This window comes from Balearica regulorum, chromosome 14, assembly GCF_011004875.1.
Source record: "Balearica regulorum gibbericeps isolate bBalReg1 chromosome 14, bBalReg1.pri, whole genome shotgun sequence".
NCBI classification, from domain to species: Eukaryota; Metazoa; Chordata; class Aves; order Gruiformes; family Gruidae; genus Balearica; species Balearica regulorum.
The window spans coordinates 888,070-912,535 of NC_046197.1; the positions used below are offsets into that span (position 1 = coordinate 888,070).

The window sequence follows — 24,466 nt, forward strand, 5'->3', positions numbered from 1 at the left end:
GGGCCCCAGAAAGCAAAGTTGCATCTTCAATCCAGGTAACTTGTTTAGCATACACATCAGTTTCCTCTCTAAGTTTCCATACGCTGTTAAGTCACAGCAATCCTCATCCAGTCACAGGGTCTGTCAGCTTTGCCTTCATCGATAATATAACTTAGAAATCCCGAGCATTATCAAGGAATTATACACTCCACTATGTCTAGGTCACAGAGAGAGAAGATGGCCTCAATCCAACGACTCTCAGTATCAGCCTTATTTTATACCCCGTATTGTAACAGCTCCCTGGTTGCCCCAGCTACAGCGATCCAGTTTATCATGTCACACCTACAACAGCCTTTTTGCACTATACAAAACTTCAATAACCTGTTTCATCTCCAGATGTATGTATCAGTGAATATAGCTGGTTAAGTGGAATAAAACCAAGGCCTCTGTACCTATCAAACTGCTAGCCCATGAATGGAAATCCTCACTTTTCAAGTACCCATGTCAGTCAAATTTTTCTCTGAAGAAATCCTATGATGAGTCTCAATTGCCCCAGCTGAGCAGGTTGAGTAATTCAGAATATTTCTGAACGACACCAAGTTTCAATTTGAAGCAAAACTTCAGCCCAAATCAGAAAGAGTCCACACATTGTCACCAGTAACTCACATTAGCAATTTGCTCAGGAAGTGGACATTTAGTGGGAAGTGCAAGTAGAGCACAGCTTTAAAGTCAAACTCTGCTCTATTTCTGGCTCAGCCACTGACCTGCTTTGCATGATGGGCCCAAACTTTTTTCTGTGCTAGCTCAGTCTAGAAAGCTAAACATAAACACCAGACAACCATTACGTGGACAACTAAATCTAGCATTCAAGAAACATTCCCGTGCTGTTCCCGGCCCAGGGTGCGTTCAGCTTTTTCCCTCGCAGCCTGCAAGGGTTACCAGCAACAGGCCACACTGGAGTCGCAGATACCAGACTTATCTGAGGCTTTTGATAAGACAAAACATCTAAGGACGATCATCAAGACAAGCTGATTGCAGGAATGGAAAAAGCTTGTCGCTTAACGGCCTTTTGTTATTTACATATTTAAGCTCTTGAATAGATGATCTCTGGGACTTCCAGCTTCTATCTCCCACAAACTGGGAGGCCAACATGAACCAAACCCTCTTCTGTTACAAAAGAAAGTCACATTACATCAAACAGGTAAAACTTGGATTTCCCTGTCAGTACTGAGTCCCCCCCAGAAGTCTTGCGGTAGAGAAACAAAGCTGCACATATCCTGACTGCTGTAAAGCATACACAAGTTTGGTTTTACCCTCAGCAGCTCCCAATCTCTAAAGATCCCAGCTAAAAGCCTCCACACGCAGCCACCACAGCCTACTGAGGCTTTCCTAGTGCTCCTACTGAGCTTCTTACAGTGCTCGGCCAAGACAACCTTGCTCCCACACTTTGTGGCTCAGCATGGACTCAGACAGGAGTAGATACTGAGCATGCAACAACTGCTGAAGAGCCTGCTCCCTCCTGAAGGTGGGGAACATCTCCAGATATCCTCTGAAGGAGGAAAGACCTTCAGCATTGTCAGTTATGATGTCAGAGTAGCCAAGTGAGGATTCCCTCCTGGTTTCAAGTATCAGTTAGCAAGAAGATTAGTAATGCGCTGTCACCCCACCAGCACGCTTCGCACCACCCACTGTACACCTCTCTGCTTTAACTCTGGAACACCACGTATGTTGAGTTATCATCCTGATCAACAATAGACTGCTCCACCATGGAGAAGTGCATGTACACTAAAGGTTTTCAGATAGAGACAGCCTGAAAAAAAAAAAATAGAGAGCAGCAGACTGCACTGTGCTCTGCTTCAGCATCAGTAAGCTGAGAGCCACTCCATGCAGTGAGAGCCGCAAAGGAACACGCAGTCACCTACACACAACTCCACTGGCACCCGAAAGGCCACGTGTTCTTCGTGGTCAGACTCGTCGTGGCTACAAAGAAGGAACTGAGTCTCCGCATGCACAAATTCAGAAGCATGGGCATGACAACAAAAACGTGAATACACTTACTCTTTCTAAAGTTGTATGAGTACAGTCCAATTCCAAATACCATTGGACTGTAATCTTTTGGAAAAGACAATTTAATGCTACAGTACTCAAGACCCCAAACACATCTATTAAAAAACGCAAACACCTCTAAACCTTTCTTCCTTACCACTTATCCCCTTCACTCCCGTTTTGTGCATAAATACGATGCAACAACACTAGACTTTGAAGGAGTACAATTGTAAGAATCCATGTTTTCCATGTAAGACCACAACCTTCTACAGATTATGTTTAAGAACCTAGCATGCACCTTCCCTACTATAAATTCACAGATTGAAACATCACAGATCAAAAGACCAGCATAAAAAGCAATGCATAAGCTTCTCGCACTTGGAAAAGTTTAGCAACAACTCCCAATTCAAGCCCCTGTGATACAAAGCCTCCCAGCTTTTGCAGAACAACAGCTCTGATAACACGTTAGTTTAACCTCCACAAGGCACCTCTGGAGCTCAGCCAGCAGCTGCAGTAGACCGCCAGTTGCCTCCGCACACCAGAGGCAAACACATTACCGGATTTCCTGGCAGGGCACAGATGATCGCTTTAACATACTGTTCTCTTCAAGCTGCTGACATGCTAGTACAACTCCCACTACTCGCTTGTCAGACCTGCGGAGCCAAGTTTAAAAACAGTAACGGTAGCTACGTACGGCTGCATTTATCCAGGTACAAACGGAGAGGAGCATCCACTACTCCAGCTTCATGCCGAGAGGTTACTTTGCCTTCTGAAAACTCACTCCTGCGCAGTTTCCAAGGTACCGCTAGCACAACACTAGACCTAGGGAGGTCTTTGCTTCCAGATGTTGCTGAGGGAGACTGAGAACCAGCTGGTTTGTAACTCAGAACAAATGAGTCCAGAGTTCACATAAAATTGGAACTCGTAATACGAGGAGGATTTGGTTTGGCATCACCTACAAACCAGGCACTACTGTACGTATCAAACTCTCAGCTGCAAGGCCTGCTCCGTTTCCCTGCAAGCTGGGAAGGCTTGCTCATCAATGATCAAGTCTGATCTTGACAACACTGATTTTAAACCAAACCCTGAAGAAAGCCATAGCTGGTTACTATTCTGATCCATGCAGAAGGTTTTGCTTTAGGAAAAGCAAAGCCTCAAGCAGCCTTTAGATGAAATTTGAGTTATCCAGCTCCCAGAAGGCTACCTCACCACAAATCGCCTTCAGCTGGAAAGCCAACTTATAGAACTTAACATTTCTGCCATCTCCCCTGCAGCAAAACACCCTTGGGGTTGGGCCCGCTGCTGAAGATCATACCATTAACCTGACCCATCTTACAGATAAAAATATAATTAGTTCCTCCACAAAAATGAGGAAGCGGAAGCATGGCACAAAGCACGGTTTGAGGTGTCTTACCCAAAGGCCAAGTTGTATGAAACTACCACCATTACACCCATATGCAATACATATCCTAAAAGCTACAAAACTTGCACAAGAAACTGTCATTTAGGCTCCAAAAGCAGATTTAATCATGTTTGTCAGCTCCCAACAAAATGCACCTCTACTCAGGGGTTCCAGGAAAGCATTTTAAGGAAGATGGAGTGTGCTTATGCCTCGAATCCTCTCACTGTGCTTCCCAAGTCATGGAAGGCATCAGCTTCCAGAGGCCTCAGGGCACACAGGAAAGCCAGTGGCACCAGTTGCCCTCAGACCTGGGCTACCATCAGCTGCAACAGCCTTGTCAGCCTCCAGCAGCTAGCACATAGCATTTAAAATGCATCTTGAGCAAGGAGTTCACAAACTGCATAAAGATCAGAAGTTTTTAAAATGCTAACGCACACAAGTGTTAAGTCTTACCTTGAAGTTTCACCCTGCCCATGTTTCAAGTTATAATTAGTTTTAATTGTAAACTCCAAAGACACTTTTACAGAAGTTCAAATTTATTCCTCTAAACAATTCCCTCCCCCAGACTAACATGTTCCTGGTAAAAACTGCTCCAGCCAGAAGATAAGACTAGTTTTATGGATTAAGTTAATGCTCATACAGCCTAGTCTCTAGTGAGAATAACCAACATAACTGGCAACATCAAGAAGCCAATGAAGTGAGTAAAAAGCCAGCATCCTTTAGCAGTCAGTTCCAGCAATTTTAATAAACCTTTGTAGGCAACAGAGTTCCCCAAATCATGCCAACACACTAGATGTACGAGACCAGTCAAAGGTTATCCAAAGTCCTTTCAGCTCAGACTCCATGATCTTTCCTCCCTACTCCACTTCGAGCTGTTATCAAACTCTAATTTACTCAGAAACCACATCATTAGCTTGATTATAAGCCTAATTTTCACTTACAGCAGCAACCTGACAGCAGAACAAGCTTTTAATCCGACTTTAGCAAGTTTCATTGCCTGAAGCCCCTGAGCCCTTCTGCGACGGGCAGGTTAGGGCCGCGTTACAGAACTGTGATTTATCTCAGCCACTTCACCATGAATTGTAGCAACTTTCAAGACAGCAGTGCCAAGCAACACGGAATCGGGGCCCAAGTCAAATCAACAGACTCTGCCTTGCCTCAGCAGCAGGACCAGAGCACTGACGAGCAGCTGCCAGCAACCTGCACAGGTCAAACACAGGCATTCAGGTGGGCATGAGTCTGCTGCATGTTCCTCGGGCAGCAGGTTCTACCTTTACCTGTGGCAGGTGGTACCGTGTAGGACGATATGCAAGAACCTATATCCACCAGGCATTTCAGAAAGCTCTGTCTCTACTTGCCAAGCAGTCCCTCTGTACAAGGTAGTGCTCACACATGCACACCAAGGTCAGATCACCAATTCCCTACAGCATCCATAGATGCTCTCCTGGTCTACAAGACTTTTGTGATGTCAGAGTATCTGCCATTCTAAGACAGCCTCTCTTATTAACAGAAGCATTTTACTCTTCAGAACAATTTTAATCCTTGCCCTTTGACAGAATCTGCTTTTTCAATACTTGAAATGGCTCATATCCACTGACTTTGACTTCTTACAAGACTCTGCAAAAGTTACAAGGCAAGTAGTTGAGCAGCATGACAAAAGTCAACCTGTACAGGAATAACCAAGGTACATGTTATAAACAAGCTCTGATGTAGTTGTTACCTTTTTTTTTTTTTAAAGCCTCAATGGCAAGAACACCAAAGCAATGTACAACTTCCTCCTGGTGTGGGATCTGAGTATCAAAGAGCCTAGCTAGCTAGCAGAAGCTTAACCAGTAGTCTCTGTACTGGCGACACACAAGATACTTAACACAGATGGGCTGTGCTGGCAGCTCCACGAGCACAGCAAGAGGCCATAACGGAAGGACCAAGTTGTTCCCACTGGCTGCTGTGAAGCAGAACTGGTAGCGCAGAAATAACACAAGATTTGCTCGGCACAGGTAGTGCGCGTACAACTCAGTTAACACTAACATCATTGAATTAGCCAGAATATCTAATGCATCCTATCTGCAGATAGCGTTCACTTTGGCAGAAGTGACGCTTCAGCATCTCAGAAGGTCAAGCAGCTCTGGACTACAAGCAAGTCCATCATTTTCTGCAGCTGAACAGGGACATCACTATGGAATATAGTTCAGTTCTGTAAAGCACTACCTGGATTTCGGGCCTCTGCATTATAAGCAGTAATAAGCCACGATTCCTCCGCTATAAGAAAATGTTTATCTTCAGGGTTAAAGCAGAGCTTTCGATTTCCCCTTCCCCCTCACTGTAGGGTCCATCACACAGTTCATATGGGAAAACCCATAAAAGAGAGTGAACTAACCTGTTCCTTGCTCTCCCATTCAAAGCAACTCCAAACAGTGCCCTACTTAGTTACAGGTAACGCATTTCCTAAAGGGGGTTGTGACTGAATCCAAAGTGCTTCAGCTTAAGCCTTAAAATGGAAACTGTTCATTATGGTCCTCCAGTATCACTCCTATCCCAATCTCACATTGCATTTCTCATAAAAATAGGTCATTGTTATATATATATATAAAAAGAACAGCTGAACCCTTATCCTTCATTGTTATCCCCACACTTCACAGGGACTCTGGCTGGCACCATCGCCTACATCCCAAACATTTCTTCTAAGAGCAGAGTTCCAAGTTTTAGACCTGCAAGCCAGTAAGCATCAAAGCAAGAACGAAGAACATGCCCTGAAAGACTGCGGCGAATAATAGAAACAGCAACCTGAGAGCAGCTCAAGTCTGAGCTCTTTCAGAGCATCTGCTTAAAGAACAGCTGCCGTTTCACATAGACATCACCCCGGCTGGAGTCTCTGGACCACCCCAAGAGCAACCACACTGCCAGAGACACGCTGGGACCGACCGTGCGGGCTCTTGTGCTTCCTCATGCGCCAGCAACACCACTACCTACCTAGCTGCAAACAGCTTCTTCTTCTGCCCCTCTTCCAGCCCAGAGGAGTTCAACACTTCAGGTAACACTGTATCACAGGTTTATTCTTGGGATTTTCTGCTTGTTTCCAATTTCTCATCTCTGTATTATCCAAGGACACAGAAAACTTTGGAGAAAAACTCATAGTCTGCAGTTGAGCATAAAACACAAACTGCCAAGCACAAGAGACAGTGGCCAAGATTGAGACCTGAACACTGATATATCCAGGCTGATAATACCCTCTACAGATGCCTAAGCAGCAGCTTTCCTTCCCATCGCTTCTTTGTACTCAAGCCTGTTGGGATTATTTCTACTTAATCCACATTCTGCAGGCTTTTGTTCCTGCCACAAGGTACAACAGCAAAGGTCGGAAGCTTGCTGTTCCCCTCGTTATCCCAACAGGGACGGTCACTATGCACAAGATATCGCTGCTTTTCCCAGAGACCAGAACAAAAACAAGATGATGATGCAAACACCCTCCACAGGGTTTAAAGTAGCCGGAGTGTAAACAACCAGTCACTATTACTTAAGCATTTAATTAAGACAACCACAGTAACTGAAATTAAGAGCACTCCTTTCCAGTCCGGAGCTGAACTCCCATCTAACTTTAAAGCATCTGGACTGCTAGAAAAAATGGTTTGTTTCTGTTGGAAATGTTGCCTACAGCCCTACCGTCTCCCTTCTCGAGGCCCACCACTCTTACTCCCCTGAAATACTCGATACTTTGCAGAGCTCAATATACACCACACTGCTTCAGCGATGCTCTCACGCCGCTTCCCAAAGCTTTAAAAGACTCTCGTAACCTTACACAGTCCCCATTATCCCTCAGGATTCTTTATCTTCAAAAAGCAGCATGAAGAATCAGTCCATGAGCATCCAGCATTAACAAAGACTCCACACATTCCGCTTCTCTCCTGCTAAAAAAACACAGACTAGAGACAGAAGTGCTCGGAGAGTGTTGAATCCTGAAACTTGGCATGCACTGAATGACAACAAAGCAGCTTTCCCTGCTTCCCTAGTCACCCGATAGAAGATATACCCTCCCCACAAAAGCCCTGCACTATCTGTGTGTCCCCCCTGCTCCCCGTGGTCACATTTATCCCGCTCAGCTTTCCCTGCCATGACCCCTAGGTCTGTTCGGATGGCAGGCACACAACCCAAGGAGAAAGTGCTCTTTCAAAACACCTGCGAGCCCACAAACACACTGCAGAACAGCCTTCACATCATATTGAGTGTCACCAAAGTAAGTGACAGAACGCTGCAGAAAAGTTATACTCAGCTGAAGCACAACGTCCTTACGTAACCCGTCACCGTACGCTTATCTGGAAATTTCAATACGCTAAAATTATACTCAAAATTCTTCCCTTTCCAGCTCTACCTACTGCACGAGCATACGTGAGCCTTCAAGCTCTCTTCAATGTTGTTCTCCACCTCAGCTTTAATTTGAGCAGTAGGACACCCAAAGCTTCACAAAAACTTCCAGATAACCTACAATCAAAGCAGAAGTGTTAACATATAATCCAAATCCAATGCTACATATGTAACAAAAAAATAGTGAGCTGATCTTAAATACTAGGTAGCAAGTTCACATCTGGTTCTATACAAAAGTCAGATTTACGTAACCATCAAGACCAGAAACCGTACGGGAGGACTGGCTTCCACACCTGAACCTTGCATGGAGACTTCAAACTGACAGCTACACATTTTGCAGGGACAAGGATACAAATTTCCCTGCCTGACTCACCAACGCAATAAAAGTATACTTCAATAAACCTCTCTTGAATAGATGGGGGTTTTCCTGGTAAAAGATACCATGATGATCAAGCAAAGTACAGTTTTAGGACTACAGGAGATTCAGCAGCAGTGTTTTTCTCCAAGGCTAGGAGACCGAGTACAGTGCACCTCCTGCTCACCTCACGTGCCATTCCCTACAACTCTTATGAGATGACTCAGGTTGTAGAACAGCACTAGCTCCATTAAAACAATAAATCACACTATTTTGACTAGTTAAACGTGACAAGTTTACTAAGCCTAGTGCTTCAGTAGCCAATACCGAAACTGTCGCTCCTTGAGGAGGAAGAGCCTTTCACCACGAAGCTCCCGAACGAGCCACCCCAAAACTTCCAGCGCGGGCAGCGTTTTGCTCCTCCAGGCTCCTTCTCCGTCCTCGCTGTTCCCACCGTGTCCACTTCCAGGCCCCGAGCGATTCCAGAGGGCGAGGAGCACCCCCTTCGGCCGCAACAGCTGGCGGCGGCTGCTGCCCACCCCCGGGCCCGCGGCCCTGCCCCGGCACCGGCGCCCCCTCGCGGCCCCAGGGCCCGGGCTCCGGGGGCCACGTTGCTTCGGAGGGGCCCGGCCGCCGCGACCACCGCCGGCCTCGGCCAACCCCCTCCGGCCCGCACCGCGGGCAAAGGCCCCCGGGGACAGGGCACGGCCAGCTCAGCCCCGGGGAGGAGCGGGACCTGCCCGGAGGAACGAACAAAGCGCCCCGGCAGGCTGGGCCGGAGCCCCCCGAGCCCGCTCCGGCAGCCGCGGCCCACACCGCCGCGGGGAACCGGGGAACTTCTCCTCCGCTCCCACCTCCCCAGGCCCGGCTGCCGCCTCTCCTCACGCCGGGGCCGCCCGTCCCCTCAGCGCGGGCGGGGAAAGGTGCCCGTAACCCCCCCGCCCTCAGCCGAGGCGGGCACCGGCGGGACCCCGCGCCGCCGGGGCAGGGCCCGGCCCGGCCTTCCCTCCTTCCCTCCCTCCCTGGCAGGCCCGGGGCGGCGGCGGCCTACCCAGGTTATGTAAGGCGAGCAGCAGGCCGGCGCGGCGGGGCCAGGCGCGGTGCGGCGGGGCCCTGCCCTTACCTTGTGGATTCTCTTCAGCGCCATTGTGTGCGCGAGGCGGCGAGGAGGGGCGGGCGGGGAGGGGGCAGCCCGCGGGGACTATTTTCCGAGGGGGAGGGGGGAGAGGAGGAGCGCGGAGGTGGCGGCGGCGCGGAAGGGGGGGGGAGGGGAAGGGGGGAGGGGAAGGAGAGAGAGAAGGGGGGGGAGGGAAGAAGGGAGGGGAGGGGGGCCCCCCCAGAAGGCGGCGGTGGAGGGGGGGGGGGTGGGGGGCCTACGGGTGGGCCGGCCTGGCGCGCTGCTCCCCTGGCGGCGGCCGCTGGGCTGGAGCTCGCTGCCGCTGCCGCAGCTCCTACCGCATCCCTCCGCCGCCTCTTTATGCGCTGGCGCCTCCTCGCCGGCCTTCCGCGTATCACTCCGCCGCGGCGTTCCTACCCCCGCCGCGCTCCGCCGCCGCCGGATGGCGCGCGGTTGGCGGCGCGGAGGCGGACGCCGCGACGGAGGCCGAGACCGGGCTGGGAGCGAAGTGGGAGGGCCGGGCGAGAGAGAGGAGGAGCGGGGGCGGGGGTGGGGGGGACGGGACGGGACGGCGGGGACTACTTGTCCTGTGGCCGCCGTGCAGAACTCTCCAGAAGGGGGAGGGGGAGAGCGCGGAAGGTTACAGCGGTGGTGGCGGCGCTGCTTCGACCGCGTTGCGCGTGACGATGGCTTCTCGCGAGAAGGCGGGACGGGAAGAAGTTCCGGCCGCGCCGCCGCCGTGGGGCCGGTGAGGGCCTGAGGCGCTGAGGGCCGGGCCGGACGGGCCCCGCGCCCCGGCAGCCGCGGGGGGGGGGGGGGAGCCGCCGCCTCCTGTACGGCGCTTCCTGCCCCGGGAGATGGTGACTGGCCCCGGGTGCCCGGGTGGAGGCCGCAGAGGGTCCGAGGCCCCTTTCCGGAGGAGGGCCGGGGCCTGTGGGGCATGGGCTGGCGGTGGGCCCTCCCTGGGGAGGCTGGGAGGGCACCCGGGCAGGCACAGAGGCCCTCTGGGAGCACGTTAAGTGGCACCGAGAGCGGTGCTCCTGGCTCGGCATCCCTTACCCGTCGGTAGTGGCATGGGCTGGTGTGCAATAATTCATTTTTAGGCCTGAGAGGACACACGGACCAGGTAGATCACAGTGTGGCTGCGTAATAAAGCTTTAAACCATCAAACAGGCTTTTATTTATATAGCGAAGTATCTGAAATACCAGGCTTACCGAGCATGAGGGCTCGGTACCTGGCAGGCCAGCAAGCAGCGTGGAGGGAGGTGAAGGCTCTCCAGCAGTGACAGCATCCATAGCTCCGGTGGCCAGAGGTGGAAGGAAAATTCAGTTCCATCCAGCATCCCCATGGAGAACACTGATACAGGCAAAAATAACAATTTTTCTCAGATGACTGAGCAGCTTGTATCAAAAAAAGTTCATCAAATAATCTTCCTGATGGCTACCAATGAGCTGAAGGGTTCTGTGCAGCTTCAGCGAACCTCCGAGCCACCAAACCACTCTTTGTGTCACTGCATGATCAAAGCAGGAGTGGGCGATCACCATAAACAGCCAGTTCCAACCAAAGGGCTGCTTCCCTTCAGGTCTCAATCATCAGAACCCGAGCAAAGGAGGCTGGGAACAGGACACTGCACAGGGCAAGGACGTCGTGCACACGTTCAAACAAGGTACCTCTGCCTAACAACCAAACTGCCCACACGTACACAAACCTGTGGGACATCCTGTAATAGTAAGACATTTTAAAATCTATATCAAATTGGTGTCTTCTCTTGGCCCTGTTTCTCTTCGAATTGCTGGCTTTGGATCATGAATTGGGACTGGATGCTTGCCCCTCCATCTTGGCCTTGTGGTGGCCAGTCTGTTGTGCTGTCTGGACCCTTCCAAGCTGACAGCCCTGCTACCAAGTCGAGTAAGAAAAATGCCAAGAGCATTTTTAATCAGGGTTGGAAGTCATAAGGCTTTCCAAGAAGGCATCAGGTTTTGTTCCTTTATAGGAAAGCCTGGTTTCCTATGGATTTCTCTCTTGAGAAACTAACATTTTTAGTGAATAACACTACGATTTTCTGTTATTGTCTGTCTTTTCCTCACCTAATACTGCAGCAGGGTTGTTTTCCACTGTTCTAGTCAATCCCATGCCTCCTGTGCGTCTCTTGGCAGAGAGGGATGAAAGGCTTAAACAGGAGACTTCAGAGGTAAGTAAAATACTCAACTCCAAGCAGCAAGAAGCAGCTCTGGGCTTGGAGCTCATCTCCAAAACTTCCCGTGGGGTCAGACTGTCCCTTTCCTAAAGCACCCTTCTGCCAGCTGGTGCCTGTAGCCAGCAGTGCTACCCGCAGGATTGGTTTGCTTGCTGCTTTTGAGCAGGCAAGGTTTGGAAACCCCATGCTACTTCGGATGTGTTGGTGATGACAAACTCGTGCCTGCTCCTCCCCAGGCACCTGCTCCTTCCTCCTGCTGCAGAGCTGCTGCTCAGGGCGGAGGTGAGGATCTCTGGTAGCGCTCGCCCAGGTCTCTCAGGAGCCTGGGGACCACTGCCTCTTGGCGATAGCTGCGCTCTGTTCTCATGCTGAAGTCTGCAGTAATTCAAGATTTCTTTTCTGGTGGATTTAGCATAGGGTATGTTTTGAATTAATTTATCTTTCCTCCTTCACGCTGGGTATGGAGAAAATACAGATTCATAAAACTGGTTTTCTGGGGGTTTCTTTTTAACTACTTTGGTTCATATTGTGGCTTCTTCTCTTTTCCCTCTTTTAGGTTGCTGGACACCCCTCGATGGCAGAAGAGCAGGCACCAACCCTGTGCCAGCTTGTTGCTCTGCCACCCCCCACAGTTCTCCCTTGCCACACCAGTCTCCACCAGCACCGGGAGCTGGAAATGCTCAAGTACTCGTCCCACAGAGTCCTAGCCCTGAAAGCTCTGCCCGGTCCCGGGGCAGAGGCAAAACTGCTGTTCTTCCAGCATTTTCTGCTTTCCTTTCTTATTGCTCAGCCAATGTCTGATCCTGGTCTGGCAGTCTGATCCTGCTTATGAGAAACGACATCGCAAATTCCTCTTTACTAGGAGATGCTCCCTTGGTCCCCAAGAGCAGTACAGCCAGATAGCTTTGTGCCTCGCTCAAATTTGGCACTTTCTTTGACAGGGCGAACATCATGCCTGGCACTGTAGTCATACCGGTGGCTGCTGGGGGCACAAAACGCTTCCCACTCCTCTGGCATCTCTCTGGAAGCAACCTGCTCTTGTTTCTGGGGCAGTTTTCAAAATACCTTCAAGTCACAGCTTCTAAGGACTTCACTTCTCAGAGGCTGCACATCATCCAAGATTAAAGTAATCTTTTTCCAGTATTCTTAGGAAAAGTGTTGGATTTTGACCCTAAATTGGAAAATTATTTTTGGCTCACAGTAGCAAGAGAAAAAGTCTGGATTGCTACTTTTTCCTTGTCAAACTTTGAAAAGTCCCGTCTGAGTAGTAAAGCATTGTAAAACTCAATCCAGAGAATAAACAATTTTGAAAATAAAAAAAGATAGCAAAATAGTTTTGTTGTGGCTTTAGTGCCAGGGATAACTATGATCGGCTGTTTTTTACCAGATGGACGTGAACTTCTCTAAGAGATAAGAAATGGAAGTAGAAAAGTCATTTCCATCATTGTTAGTCACAAGGCCAGTCCCCTTAGAACTGCTGAAATGCAAATCTCAGCTGCAGCTTCTGAGATCTGGCCTGTAGCTGTGAACGGATAGATGTTAACTTGGTGTAGGCTGCATGGAATTGAAGACTGGGACATGTCTTATCCAGAAGGTATTTTATTCAACATTCACAGATCTTTGTCTGATGTGGCGATAGATTAAACACTTTCCACTGGAGCTCAGGCATGTCTAAAAATGCCATGAGATGCAAGAAGGATCAGACACAAATAAAGATTAACGTGAGATCATGGGGACCAGAGCCAGGGAATACGTGGCCCTGTTGAACTCGAGGTCAGGATTTCCCCTCCTGGCTTTTTGCCACCTCGTACTATGGTTTTCATCTCCTTTGCATTCTCTTCCCCTTTGCTTTCTCTCTTTGCTGAGGTTTGTTGTTTAGATTTCCCCTTCACGGTCCTGTCCGCAGCACTTTCTCACTCCCTGTCTCCCTGCTGTCTCTTGATTTCTACTTTCCCTTTTTAGGACTTCCTTATCCCACCTGCTGCCTTTCTCCCTTGCTTCTCTTCCACCTCACCTGCGGCTTTTGCAGGTCTCTTTCCGCTCCTGCCTGAACAGGAAGATGGTGGAATTGACCCATATGCACTTTTCTGTATCCCATGTGAGATCATGTCCTGGTCCTCTTCTCCAGAGGGATGAGTTCTGCTCACCAGCACCAGAGAAGATGCTTTGGGCTGCATCTGCTGTGAAAATTCATGGCTGGTCCCATCCATAGCAGCCCCGGCTGCAGGGGAAGCGTTCCTTCTTGGGCAGATGCTGTTTCCCCACGCCAGTTGCTGCTGGTCCCTTGCGCAGCACTCCACCACAGCATTTTAGGCGGTGTTCCACCACCGCTCTTTGTCTTCTCTGTCCCAGGGGGAGGGCTGGTCCTGCAGACCCAGGGCGCTGTGGGGCACTGTGGTCTCTCATCCTGGGGGCAGTGCTGTGCTCTTAGCTTCTGTTCCAAAGAGATGCACTGAGCGATCTGCTGTCTGTGCCTGCCAACGTCATCCTGTGCCAACATCACCCGCAACAAAACAGCAGAGAGTCGCTGGAGGAGTTAGCTGAGCCCTGCCTTATCCTCAGATGACTCCTGCCTCCACGTGTCTTTCCTTCACCATCCTCCTCTGATCAGCTCTGCTCAATAGGGTCAGGCTGCAGTCCTCTATTAGGGAAAAAAAAAATAGAAGTGCTCAGGCAAAGGCACAAAAATTTAAAGGAGTACAAACTTCCCACCCTAGCTGGCTAAATCTGATTTTTCTAGGCATTGGTAACCAGTGAGGCCTTTGTTAGAAGGTAGAAAAAGGTAACTCTAAAGGAGGTAGAACACATCTGGTAAAGGAAAAACCCACACTTACCAATGTTGGGCACACTGTAGTGGGCAAGCTTCAAAGGAAAGAAATGCCCAGGAAAACAGACCTGGAGCAGCGGAGAAAGTGAAGTGAGGGGTTAGGGAGAAGAAAGCTTTGCCTCTGCCCCTCAGCAAACAGCAAAGGACCTCCATCCCTTTCTGCAGGCATGAACTGAGGAGAATTGCTTGTCTCCATAGCTGCTGCTAAAACCTTTGTGTCTTTAAAAAACAGACACAGAGGCCACTTTTTCCCCTTGCTTGTTGGTGTTTCCTCCAGGAATCAGAATCACAGAATCACAGAATCACAGAATGGTGGGGCTTGGAAGGGACCTCTGGAGATCATCTAGTTCAACCCCCCTGCTAGAGCAGGATCACCTAGACAGGATGGCATCCAGGCGGGTTTGGAATCTCTCCAGAGAAGGAGACTCCACAACCTCTCTGGGCAGCCTGTCCCAGGGCTCGGTCACCCTCAGAGGGAAGAAGTTTTTCCTCATGTTGAGATGGAACTTCCTGTGGTCCAGTTTGTGCCCATTGCCCCTTGTCCTGTCACTGGGCACCTCTGAACAGAGCCTGGCCCCTTCCTCATGACACCAATCCTTTAGATATTTATAAGTATTGATGAGGTCCCCTCTCAGTCTTCTCCAGACTAACCAGCCCCAGCTCCCTCAGCCTTTTCTCATACCAGAGATGCTCCAGTCCACTCATCATCCTCATAGCCCTCAGCTGGACTCTCTCCAGTAGTTCCCTTTTTGGAACTGGGGAACCCAGCACTGGACACAGAACTCCAGATGTGGCCTCACCAGGGCAGAGCAGAGCAGAGGGGGAGGAGAACCTCCCTCGACCTGCTGGCCACGCTCTTCTCAATGCACCCCAGGACACCATTGACCTTCTTGGCCACGAGGGCACGCTGCTGGTCATGGAGAGCTTGTGTCCACCAGGACTCGCAGCTCCTTCTCTGCAGCGCTGCTTCCCAGCAGGTCAACCCCAACTTGTACTGGTGCCTGGGGTTATTCCTCCCTAGCAGCTGTCTGCTGACTGCGGGCAGAAGAGCTGGTGTAGCACAGACTGCTCTCAGCTATAGCTGCACAGCTCCTGTCCCAAAGGTGCTCTGCCCTGCAGTACCACCCAAATGTGCAACTTTACACAGCTCCTTCCCAGTGTTAGGCCCCACAGAGTCATTTACCAATGGGAGAGTGAGCCGAGGTCCAGTCTGGTTCATAGTTATCCACAGAAGCAGGAACCATGGCAATTCCAGTGCAGAAGCTTGCAGATCCTGGGGTGAGTTGGCCAGGCCAGCAGCAAAAAGCCTTTCAGTCTCAAAGGGCATTCCTCGGCACCTCACTTCAAAGCATTTCTAAACAAACAAACAAACAAAGCCAACAAAAAACTTCTGGACCAAACTTACATACATAAGTTGTCATGTATGTCATGTGGAGACTCCCAACACATAAAACACCTTTTCCCTCTTTCTCCTGCTGCAAATCCTAGGCTTGGCTGTACTCAGGTGCCAGGGCAACCTGTAAGTCAGCTATGGCATTGTTCCTCCCTTGTCCTCTATCAAGAGATCAGATGAATCAGTATCCACAGCAACAGTTATCAAGAAGCTAATTCTGTGGGGCTTCAGCCCAGGTGAAGAGCTCTAGAAATGCTCTTTTTAGTCTTGGCCCAATCCTGCCGAGTGTGTGTCCATGACAGCGTGTCAGTGGAACGTGGGAGATCACAACCAGGAAGAAAATACATGGAATCACTCCCATATTAGTTTTGAAATCCACAGGTGAGTCTTACTAGAAAATGACTGGACTCCTTTCAAGATTGTTCTCTGAGTCACAACTCAAAACAGAAGCTTGGGAACAGTTGGGGAGCCCTGAGTTCATGACGGTATACGGCAGGGAAACTGGCCACCTGAGCCCAACAGACGTGCTCTCCATCACCCACGGAGGCAACACAGCAGCGAGGTCTCTGCTGATCTGTCCTGCAGCACCAGCCATCCCAGGCTCGAACATGACCAAGAGATTGCCAAGTGTAGGAACATAGAAGATAGTATTTCTCATAAGACATCATTATAAACTCTTCCAGTCTGCCACCCCGCCACAGAACAACCGGGGATCTTAAACTTCAGAGAAAGGCAAAGAACAAACTGAAACAAGCACAAAGCAAAATCCACAAGTTACCACCACCTTGTCCATGAGAAAATTTCCAGCAGGCAATGCATTGCTGTGGGCTGAAGGTATCATATACCATAAATCTCAGTGGCACTTCCACCATTGCCATGGGAGAGGTGCGGTGCCCATCTCTAGCTCTCTCAGGACTCTGGATATCCTGGACCTGTTGTAACAAGCTTCTCCTAGCAGGACATAACCCTTCTCCTTGTGTATTATTATGCATCGTAGTCTCTGGCATTGGAGGCAGGAGATACAAATTCACAAATGACTTTAAATGAACTAACTACAAACTGTTGCTGCAGGAAGCAGTTCTGCCCACCCATCCGCCAAGCAAATGGCTAGCTGGTCTCTGACCTGCAGATGTGCTTAAGCTGGCTCGTCTGACCCAAAAGTAATTTCTACCTTTGCCCAGCGTTACTCTGTGTCTAGGGCTGTGGGCTGATCTGGTTCTCTTAGAAAACATTCATACCAACACAAGGAAAGAGGCTGGAGGAAGCCCCCCAGAAGAGGACAAAGCCATCTCTTTCATGCAATGCAAAGAGAAGCACTGAGGAACTGCCTCAGGTGCATTTCAGGCTGCTTGGAGGTGTCCCAGAGAAGGTTCCCATCAGCAGTCACCAAACCTGCCATTCACCAGCCAAAGTCTGGTTTGTGAAGGCAACTCCAGTGGCCGAGCCCCAGAGTCCCTGGTGCTGAGCCCACCTCCTCTGCCTGCAGCACATACCCTTGCACCCGGGACTGTTCCATGTTCCTGCTCACCAGCTCTGCCAGGTCTGACGTCTCCTCCTTGAGCTACACTTCCTTCCTTCTTCTCTCCTGTTAGCTTTTATTCTGCCTATTTCCACACTCGCAGTCTCTGTTTGGGCCCCCTTAGCCCCTCACCGCATTGTCATCTGCCCTCCTGAAGCTGCCCAGCAGCAGCAGCCTCTGCTGGGGCTTGCAGAACATCTCCTCCCCACCTTCTTGTCCCTCTTTGACTGTCTGGTCAACAGATACCCAGAGTAGCTGCCAGAGCGCCTCACACAGATCCAGCTGCAGAGGTGTGTAGAGGGGTTGGATTTGTGGAGGCACCCTGCAGCAGAAGTCCGGCAGTTGCCAAACAAGTTGGAGGGTCCTTAACAAACCCCACGGTGTCATGTGCCCCTGCTCCAAAGTGATTTTCCATTTCTAGAGCCCTTTGCCTGTGCTGAATGAATCAAATCCAGAATTGTCACAATTTTAAAACCTAACAGAATATTTAAAGTGATTTGTTCTTGTTCTCAGTTAAATGTGTTTAAAACTAAGTCTGAAAAACTGAAAACTTTTATTCTTTAAATAAAGCAGGGGTTGGGGGGTTTCAATTTTTATTTTAAACTCAATGGATTGTTCTACAATAAAAAAAGGTATTAATGGAAATTTCAGTGCAAAAAGATCCAAACCTGTAAAAAGTATTGCCAGGTTTTACAGATTCAAGAAGCTCATCTTGCTGTATTGTTGATGTGGTTTTCTTTTTTGATATTCGCCACCCCATCTTCTCTCCAACTCTGATTTTTCTGTTGTAGGCTTTTGCTGGTTTTGGTGCAAACATGGATGTAGCTCACAGCACAGCCCCACAGACAGCTGTGAGCATGGCGGGCACAGGGCAGACCTCAGCCTGCCACTGCCACTGTGTGGGATGAGGAAACAAACTTGAATACCAAGACTTTGCTTGACCAAGATGATCAAAAGCTTCCCCATCGCTCAAGGTCAGACTCATCCTCTCCAACTCCCCTCCTCGAGGCACATGTTTCTGGAGAAAATGATCACAGAGTCTTGCCCTGCTTCAAGCTTGCGGCCGTGCCAATCTCAGCAGGAGGCTGGGGGATCGGCATCAGAGGCAGAAAATAAAAGAAGGGGGATAAACCCAGATCTTCCAGTTCTGTCCCAGGCTGGGAAGCTGCTGAGCTCAGCCAGCATTGCAGAGCTCTCCATGGGATACTGAGGACAATGACACAGCAGTCATGGAATGGTTAAACACAGTCAAAGAGAAACAACAGGAGCTGTTCAGGCAGAAATCCAGGCAGTGCTGTCAGCTATAGGCAGGCCCTGAATTGTTCATTCCCATGTTCCCAGCTTGCTAAAAACCTCCTGGGCAGTTTGGTCTTCAGTGGGTATTTGAGGGAGCATCCCAGCCATGCTAGTCAGCCTGCTTATATCTCCATCATTGGCCATTATATCCTGGGTCTACCTGTCTGTGCTGCGGGGATGGGCTCCTATAAATCTCTATCTAACCATGAAAGCGCAAATAAATCTCCCTTGGATGCATGTCCTGACCAAGAAGGCAACAATAAATTTCTTGTAAGTGGGTGAGAGAAGAGAAACCAGGAAAGAAATAGGATATTCATACATGTCATTATACCTGCTTGCGTGGAAAAAGAAAAGCCTGGCACTTCCCTCTGTCAGTCAGGTTCTGGCTCCATTTTCCACCTAGGCATTGTCCCTTGCTCCCACTCCAGGGGCTGCCCTGCTCAGCCCAACTGTGTGCCTGGAGAGGCATGCACTGCCCAGGCACTGCGCGCTGGAGACCCCCACTCATGTCTGCACCTCTCCCCTCCGGACAGCATCTCCCCTTCATGGCTGCCTCCTCCTGGGAACAGGAGCTGCAAGCACAGTTCCCATGCTGCTCCCTCCCACTTTCAATTCCCTACAGTACTTTTTTCAGAGAGACAATCTCCCTCCATACCACAAGCTCACCTTCCCCTCTCTTCATCCCCAAGTTGTTTTATCCCCCTTTCATCCTCCTTGGCTGTATGAATGACAGTCTTCTAGGGTCAGCTGACAGGTTGTCTTCTGTGGCTTTATCGCACTGCCCCAGGTAGAACTGGCCTCACTTGGGGTTTCTGTGCCGCCCCGTTGCACAGGACGATCCCAGCGAAGCTGCAAGCCTGCTGCTGCAGAGGAAGGGGGAACATCCGGGCAATGACTGCCATTTTACTCGAGGTCTCATGCCTGATTCAGAAGATGCTCTGTGGCTCCACAGTCACAGGATCCTGTCTGGAAAACTGTCCTTGCTGCAGAGGTGGGAGTCAGGATGTGTTAGGGCAAGTGCAGCTTCCAGGAGTCCCTGGGACTGCAGCACTGACCAGCCACTCGGTGTCAACAAGCTTTTGGTGGGTCCATCCCCAAGCCAGCTTTGCCTGTCCTGCAGGCTGGAAGATACCTGTAAAGAAAACCCCCAAAAGTGACCAAAAGGCAGGCGCGTACACAGCCATTCATTCCATGGTAGTTTCACTTGTTCTCAGCTCAGCCCAGTCGGGTCCCCAGGGGGGACATGGTGAGAGGCCAGAGGAGACACAGCCCAGCACTTCCCTTTCCGCAGTCTCAGTGCCAGGGTGACTGGTGACAAAGGGCAGGAAAGTACATGACTGTTGGAGGACAGAGAGCCAGAGTTCACGTGTGTGAGTGGAGAGGTCCCAGCAGGAGCCCCCCAAGGATCTGTGCTGAGACCTGGGCAGCTTAAGACACATGACCTAGAAGAGTCAGACCTGGAAGGGACCTGGAGGAGCCATTCAAAGTATTTTGACCAGCACAATCAAGTAGAAAACAGCTTCTTTTCAAAGAACAACTGAGTATCTGAGATGCTGCAGCCTGGGAAAGAGGTAGCTGAGGTCTGAAGCCATCAGTGGTCTGGGGAGGAGAAAAGGGCTGGTTGTTCATGTCTCTCCCAGCACAAGAACAGTGGTACGCCAAGCAGCACTAGCCTGTGACAGCTTCAAAACAAGCAAAAATGACTTCACCCAACGTGTAATTGGGCCTCAGTGCCACAGGACACTGTGGGTGCTGACAGTTTACAGGGGATCAAAAGAAGACTGCATAAATCACAGATTGATCCACTAATGTCTATTAAATGGATAAAAACTCTCTCTTAGGCAGGAAGTTCTGGTGCCACAAAGGAAGGAAGAACTTTAATGGCTAAGGGGCATGCAGCACTCAGAGCAGCCCCACGATCTGGGGATGGAGGGATGGTCCATGCTGCTGTCAGGATTTTAAATTCATCATTGCTGAGGCATCACAGCCTGGGGTCCAGGCAAGGCAACAGCTCTCCCAAGCCGGGCACATCCCTGGAAAAGCGTCCCATCTCCACATGGACTTTATGAGTGAAGATCAGGACCCTGCATAATCTGGAGACAGGGCAATTACCAAATCCTTTGGCCAGGACACCTCCCTGGCTCCCCTGACTGTCACCTCTTTTGTCCCGCAACGAAACTGCTTTGCTGAACGAGTGAGAGAAGACGTGTGCTTGGGAGCTGGAGGAAGCAGCTCTCCTGCTTCTGCGAGATTTTACCCAGCACACAGATGGCTCCTCACTGCATCAGAGAGAGAGATCCAGTTCACACAGCCCAGTGCAACACAGAATATCGCAGAGCACTTTGTTTTTGCTAGGGCAGGCAATAAAGCAAGCCCCGTCAGTGTGCAGGACCTCTGAGGGCACACTGGTGGAGCCACTGCAGCACTAAATACACCAGCTGCAGCACTTTTTAGCCAAGCAACCAAAGCCACTTTTAACACCACCCTGGCATCCGAACCCCATCCCCACAGGCCTCCTGGTGTAAAGCTGTCACTGGGCAGCCTGCCTTTCGGCTGAAGCCAGCAGCGCTACCAGATTTTGCAGGGCAACAGCATGTGATTCAAAGAAACAAGGAGCAAGCGCTGCTGCAGGGCCCATCTTGTTACGCCTGCTGCCTGCCCGCTCGCTGGGAGCAGTCCTTTACCCAGGAGATACCAGGGAAAGCACTGTGTTCCTGGCCTGGCTTTCGGCTGGGGACGTGCCACACGCATCCAGCACCTGCTCCTAACTGCCTCCAGCCTGCACAGGGCCGGCGGCCAGGCCCAGCTCCTGCCTTAATCCATCTCATACCTAAGGCACCTCATAGAGAGCAGCCAGTGGGTCTCCAGAGGTGGGGGAGACTTCAAGCAAATTCACAGCATCTGGCTGCCTGCAAGGGATCTCACCTCCTCTTGCTGCAGGATTTTTATATTCTTTTTCCAGGTTATTACAAATTCTCAGGCATTTCACCGAGACCCTTCCCTGTCTAAACCAAGTCCTGGCTACAGCTGTCCACTCTGCCCACGGCCACTGGGATGTCAGGGGAGGCTGATCCCTTCCCCAGCCCCAACCAGTAACTGAAGGGCCCAACGGCCCTTCTAGAAACCAGCCGATGTTTTGTTAGGGGCCAGCTCAGCTCTTCTGGATGCTCCCAAGGGTGGAAGTTGTCATGCTCTACATTAAGGAGAACCTTGAGTGTATAGAAGTCAGCTACGGTGATTGTGCAAGCCCTATCGAATGCCTCTGGGTCAAGATCAGAGGGGTCATCTCCAAGGGGGATCTTACAATAGGCATCTGCTACCGACCTCCAAACCAAGACAATAAAGCCAACAAAGCAATATTTGGGTCACTTAAGCAAGTGCCAACAGCACCTGGTTCTTATGGGCGACTTCAACTGCCCAGACATTTACTTGAAGAACACTAAAGTTCTGGGAAAGCGTAGGGACTGCTTCCTCATACAAATGCTAGGTGGGCCAACCAGCAACCAGGAGGCGCTGCTGGATGTGCTACTCACAAACCCAGAAAACCTGCTTTGCAATATCTCAGTTAGTGATAGCCCTGGCTGCAGCGATCACAATGTTGTGGAGTTTGGGGTCCTGCTGAACACGCTGAAGGTTAGTACTAAGACAAAGGTTTTAGATTTTTAGAAGAGCAAACTTCAGCTCGCTCAGAACTCAGTTGGGACGGATTCCATGGGAAGCTTCCATGGAGGATAAAGGAGCTAGCAAGTGCTAGTAGTTTTTCAAGAATGTTCTCCTGGAAGCACAAAAACAGTTCACCCTCTTTAAAGGTAAGGGAAGTAGGCAGAGCAAGAGACCCCCTTGGCTTAACTGTGAGCTTCTGAGTCTGCTCAAAACCAAAAGGGAAGCATAGCAGAGATGGAAAAGCGGAGGAATACCCATCAAGAACAACAAGGGCATTGCCAGGGCCTACAGAGATGCAGTCAGAAAAGCAAAAGCTCAGCTTGAATTGAAATTGGCCAGAGATGTCAAAAACTACAAGAAAGGGTTCTTCAGGTACGTAAACAACAAGTAGAAACAGAAGGATAATATTGGCCAACTGTCAAATAGGAGAGGTGAATTAGTCATCCACAGTGCTGACAAGGCAGAGGTTCTCAACACTTTCTTCACTTCAGTCTTTACCAGCACTGTTGGGCCAAGGCCTTGGGAACAAAAATCTAGGTTGATGCAAACACAGACCCACCGTCAGTGAAGGAAGAGTTGGTATGAGAACTGTTACAGGAGCTTGACCCCTACAAATCGATGGACCCTGACAATATCCACATGACGGTAAGAGAGCTGGCTGACATCGTGGTGAGGCCACTCTCCGTAATCTTTAGAAGTCATGGAGATCGGGGGATGTCCCAGAAGACTGGAAGAGGGCTAATGTCTCCCCAGCTACAAGAACGGCTTAAAGGAAGATCCAGGAAATTACAGGCCCATCAGTGTTACTTCAGTCCCTGGGAAAGTTATGGACGGAATGCTCCTGGGGGCTACCACAAGTCGAATGGAGCACATGGCTGGGAAAAGCCAGCACAGATTGACGGAGGGCAAGTTCTGCTTGATAAACCGTATCGCCTTCTATGACAAAGTAACCTGCTCAGTTGATGGGTGAGCAATAGACATTATCTACCTGGATTTCTCCAAGGCTTTTGATACGGTTCCCCACAGCCTCCTCCTGGAGAAACTGATGCGTTACAGTCTAGACAAGTGGCCCATGCAGCGGGTGGGGAACTGGCAGACAGGCTGCAGAGGGTGGTGGTAAATAGCTCCTTTTCAAACTGATGACCTGTCACAAGTGGGGTCCCTCAGGGATTGATACTGGGCCCAAGGCTGTTTAATGTCTTCATGAGTGATCTGGATGATGGGATCAAGTGCACCCTGATGACGTTTGCGGATGATACCAAACTGAGTGGGGAAGTGGACACTTCAGAGGGGAGAGCCACCCTGCAGGAAGAACTGGATAGGCTAGAAGAGTGGGCTAACAAGAACCTTATGGAGTTCAACAAGGACAAGCGTAAGGTCTTGCACCTTGGAAAACACAATCCCGGAGTGCAGCACAGGCCGGGATCTACCCAGCTGGAGAGCAGCTCTGTGGAGAGGGACCTGGGGGTCCTGGTGGACAGCAAGCTCAATACATGTGCTGCAGCGACAAAGCAAGCTAACAGAATGCTGGGTTGCATCAACAAGGGCATCACCAGCAGAGATAAAGATGTCATTATCCCACTCTACTCAGCAGTTGTCAGGCCACAGCTGGAATGTGTGTTCAGTTTTGGTCCCCGCTGTACAAAAAAGATGTGGACAGGCTGGAGAGGGTCCAGAAAAGGGCCACCAGGATGATCCAAGGACTGGAAAGCCTGTCGTATGAGGAAAGGCTGAGGGAACTGGGTTTGTTCAGCCTTGAAAAAAGAAGGCTTAGGGGAGACCTCATCACTGTGTTCCAGTACTTCAAGGGCAGCTACAAAGCAGATGGAGACTCCCTTTTTACAAGGAGTCACACGGAAAAGACAAGGGGTAACAGGTGCAAGTTACTCCTGGGGAGATTCTGATTGGACACGAGGAAAATTTTTCACAATGAGAACAGCCATTGGAATAATATCCCCAGAACAGTGGTGGATTCCCCAACATTAGACACTTTGAAGATTTGGCTGGACAGGGTGCTGGGCCATCTTGTCTAGACCCTGCTTTTGCAAAGAAAGATTGTCCCAGATGATCCTTGAGGTCTCTTCAAATCCGGTATTCTGTGATTCGTATGATTCTATGGCTCCCTGCCTTTGCAAGCATCTTTGCCAGCTCAGCAGACAGTTTAGTTATTGCTGCATTTGGACAGTGATTAAACCATGGGTGGTTTGGACAGTCAGTTTGGACCACAAACAAGAACTAAGCTGTCCAGTGCTGGGGTTACCCCCGCAAAAAAAAAAAACTCTAGGGTGAGAAACTACTAATCTCAGTGAGGT

General features: G+C 50.1%; 2 protein-coding genes across 5 annotated transcripts in view; one reads left to right on the forward strand and one right to left on the reverse strand.

The window, feature by feature from the left end:
* UBE2D2 (ubiquitin conjugating enzyme E2 D2) overlaps positions 1 to 9,758 on the reverse strand; it is a 30,557-nt gene extending 20,799 nt beyond the window's left edge. Inside the window, exon 1 of one of the 4 annotated variants that reach the window (XM_075766157.1) lies at positions 9,265 to 9,758. In XM_075766157.1, coding sequence (XP_075622272.1) covers positions 9,265 to 9,288 — 24 coding nt within the window. In that variant the 5' untranslated portion in view covers positions 9,289 to 9,758. Of the gene's footprint in view, positions 1 to 8,468; positions 9,039 to 9,264 lie in introns of those variants that run through there. The other 3 variants (XM_075766158.1, XM_075766159.1, XM_075766160.1) reach the window with 3 other exon arrangements.
* The window catches only part of IK (IK cytokine), a 143,764-nt gene that overhangs the window by 62,328 nt on the left and 56,970 nt on the right, over positions 1 to 24,466 (forward strand). The gene's annotated exons all lie outside the window — the stretch shown is intronic.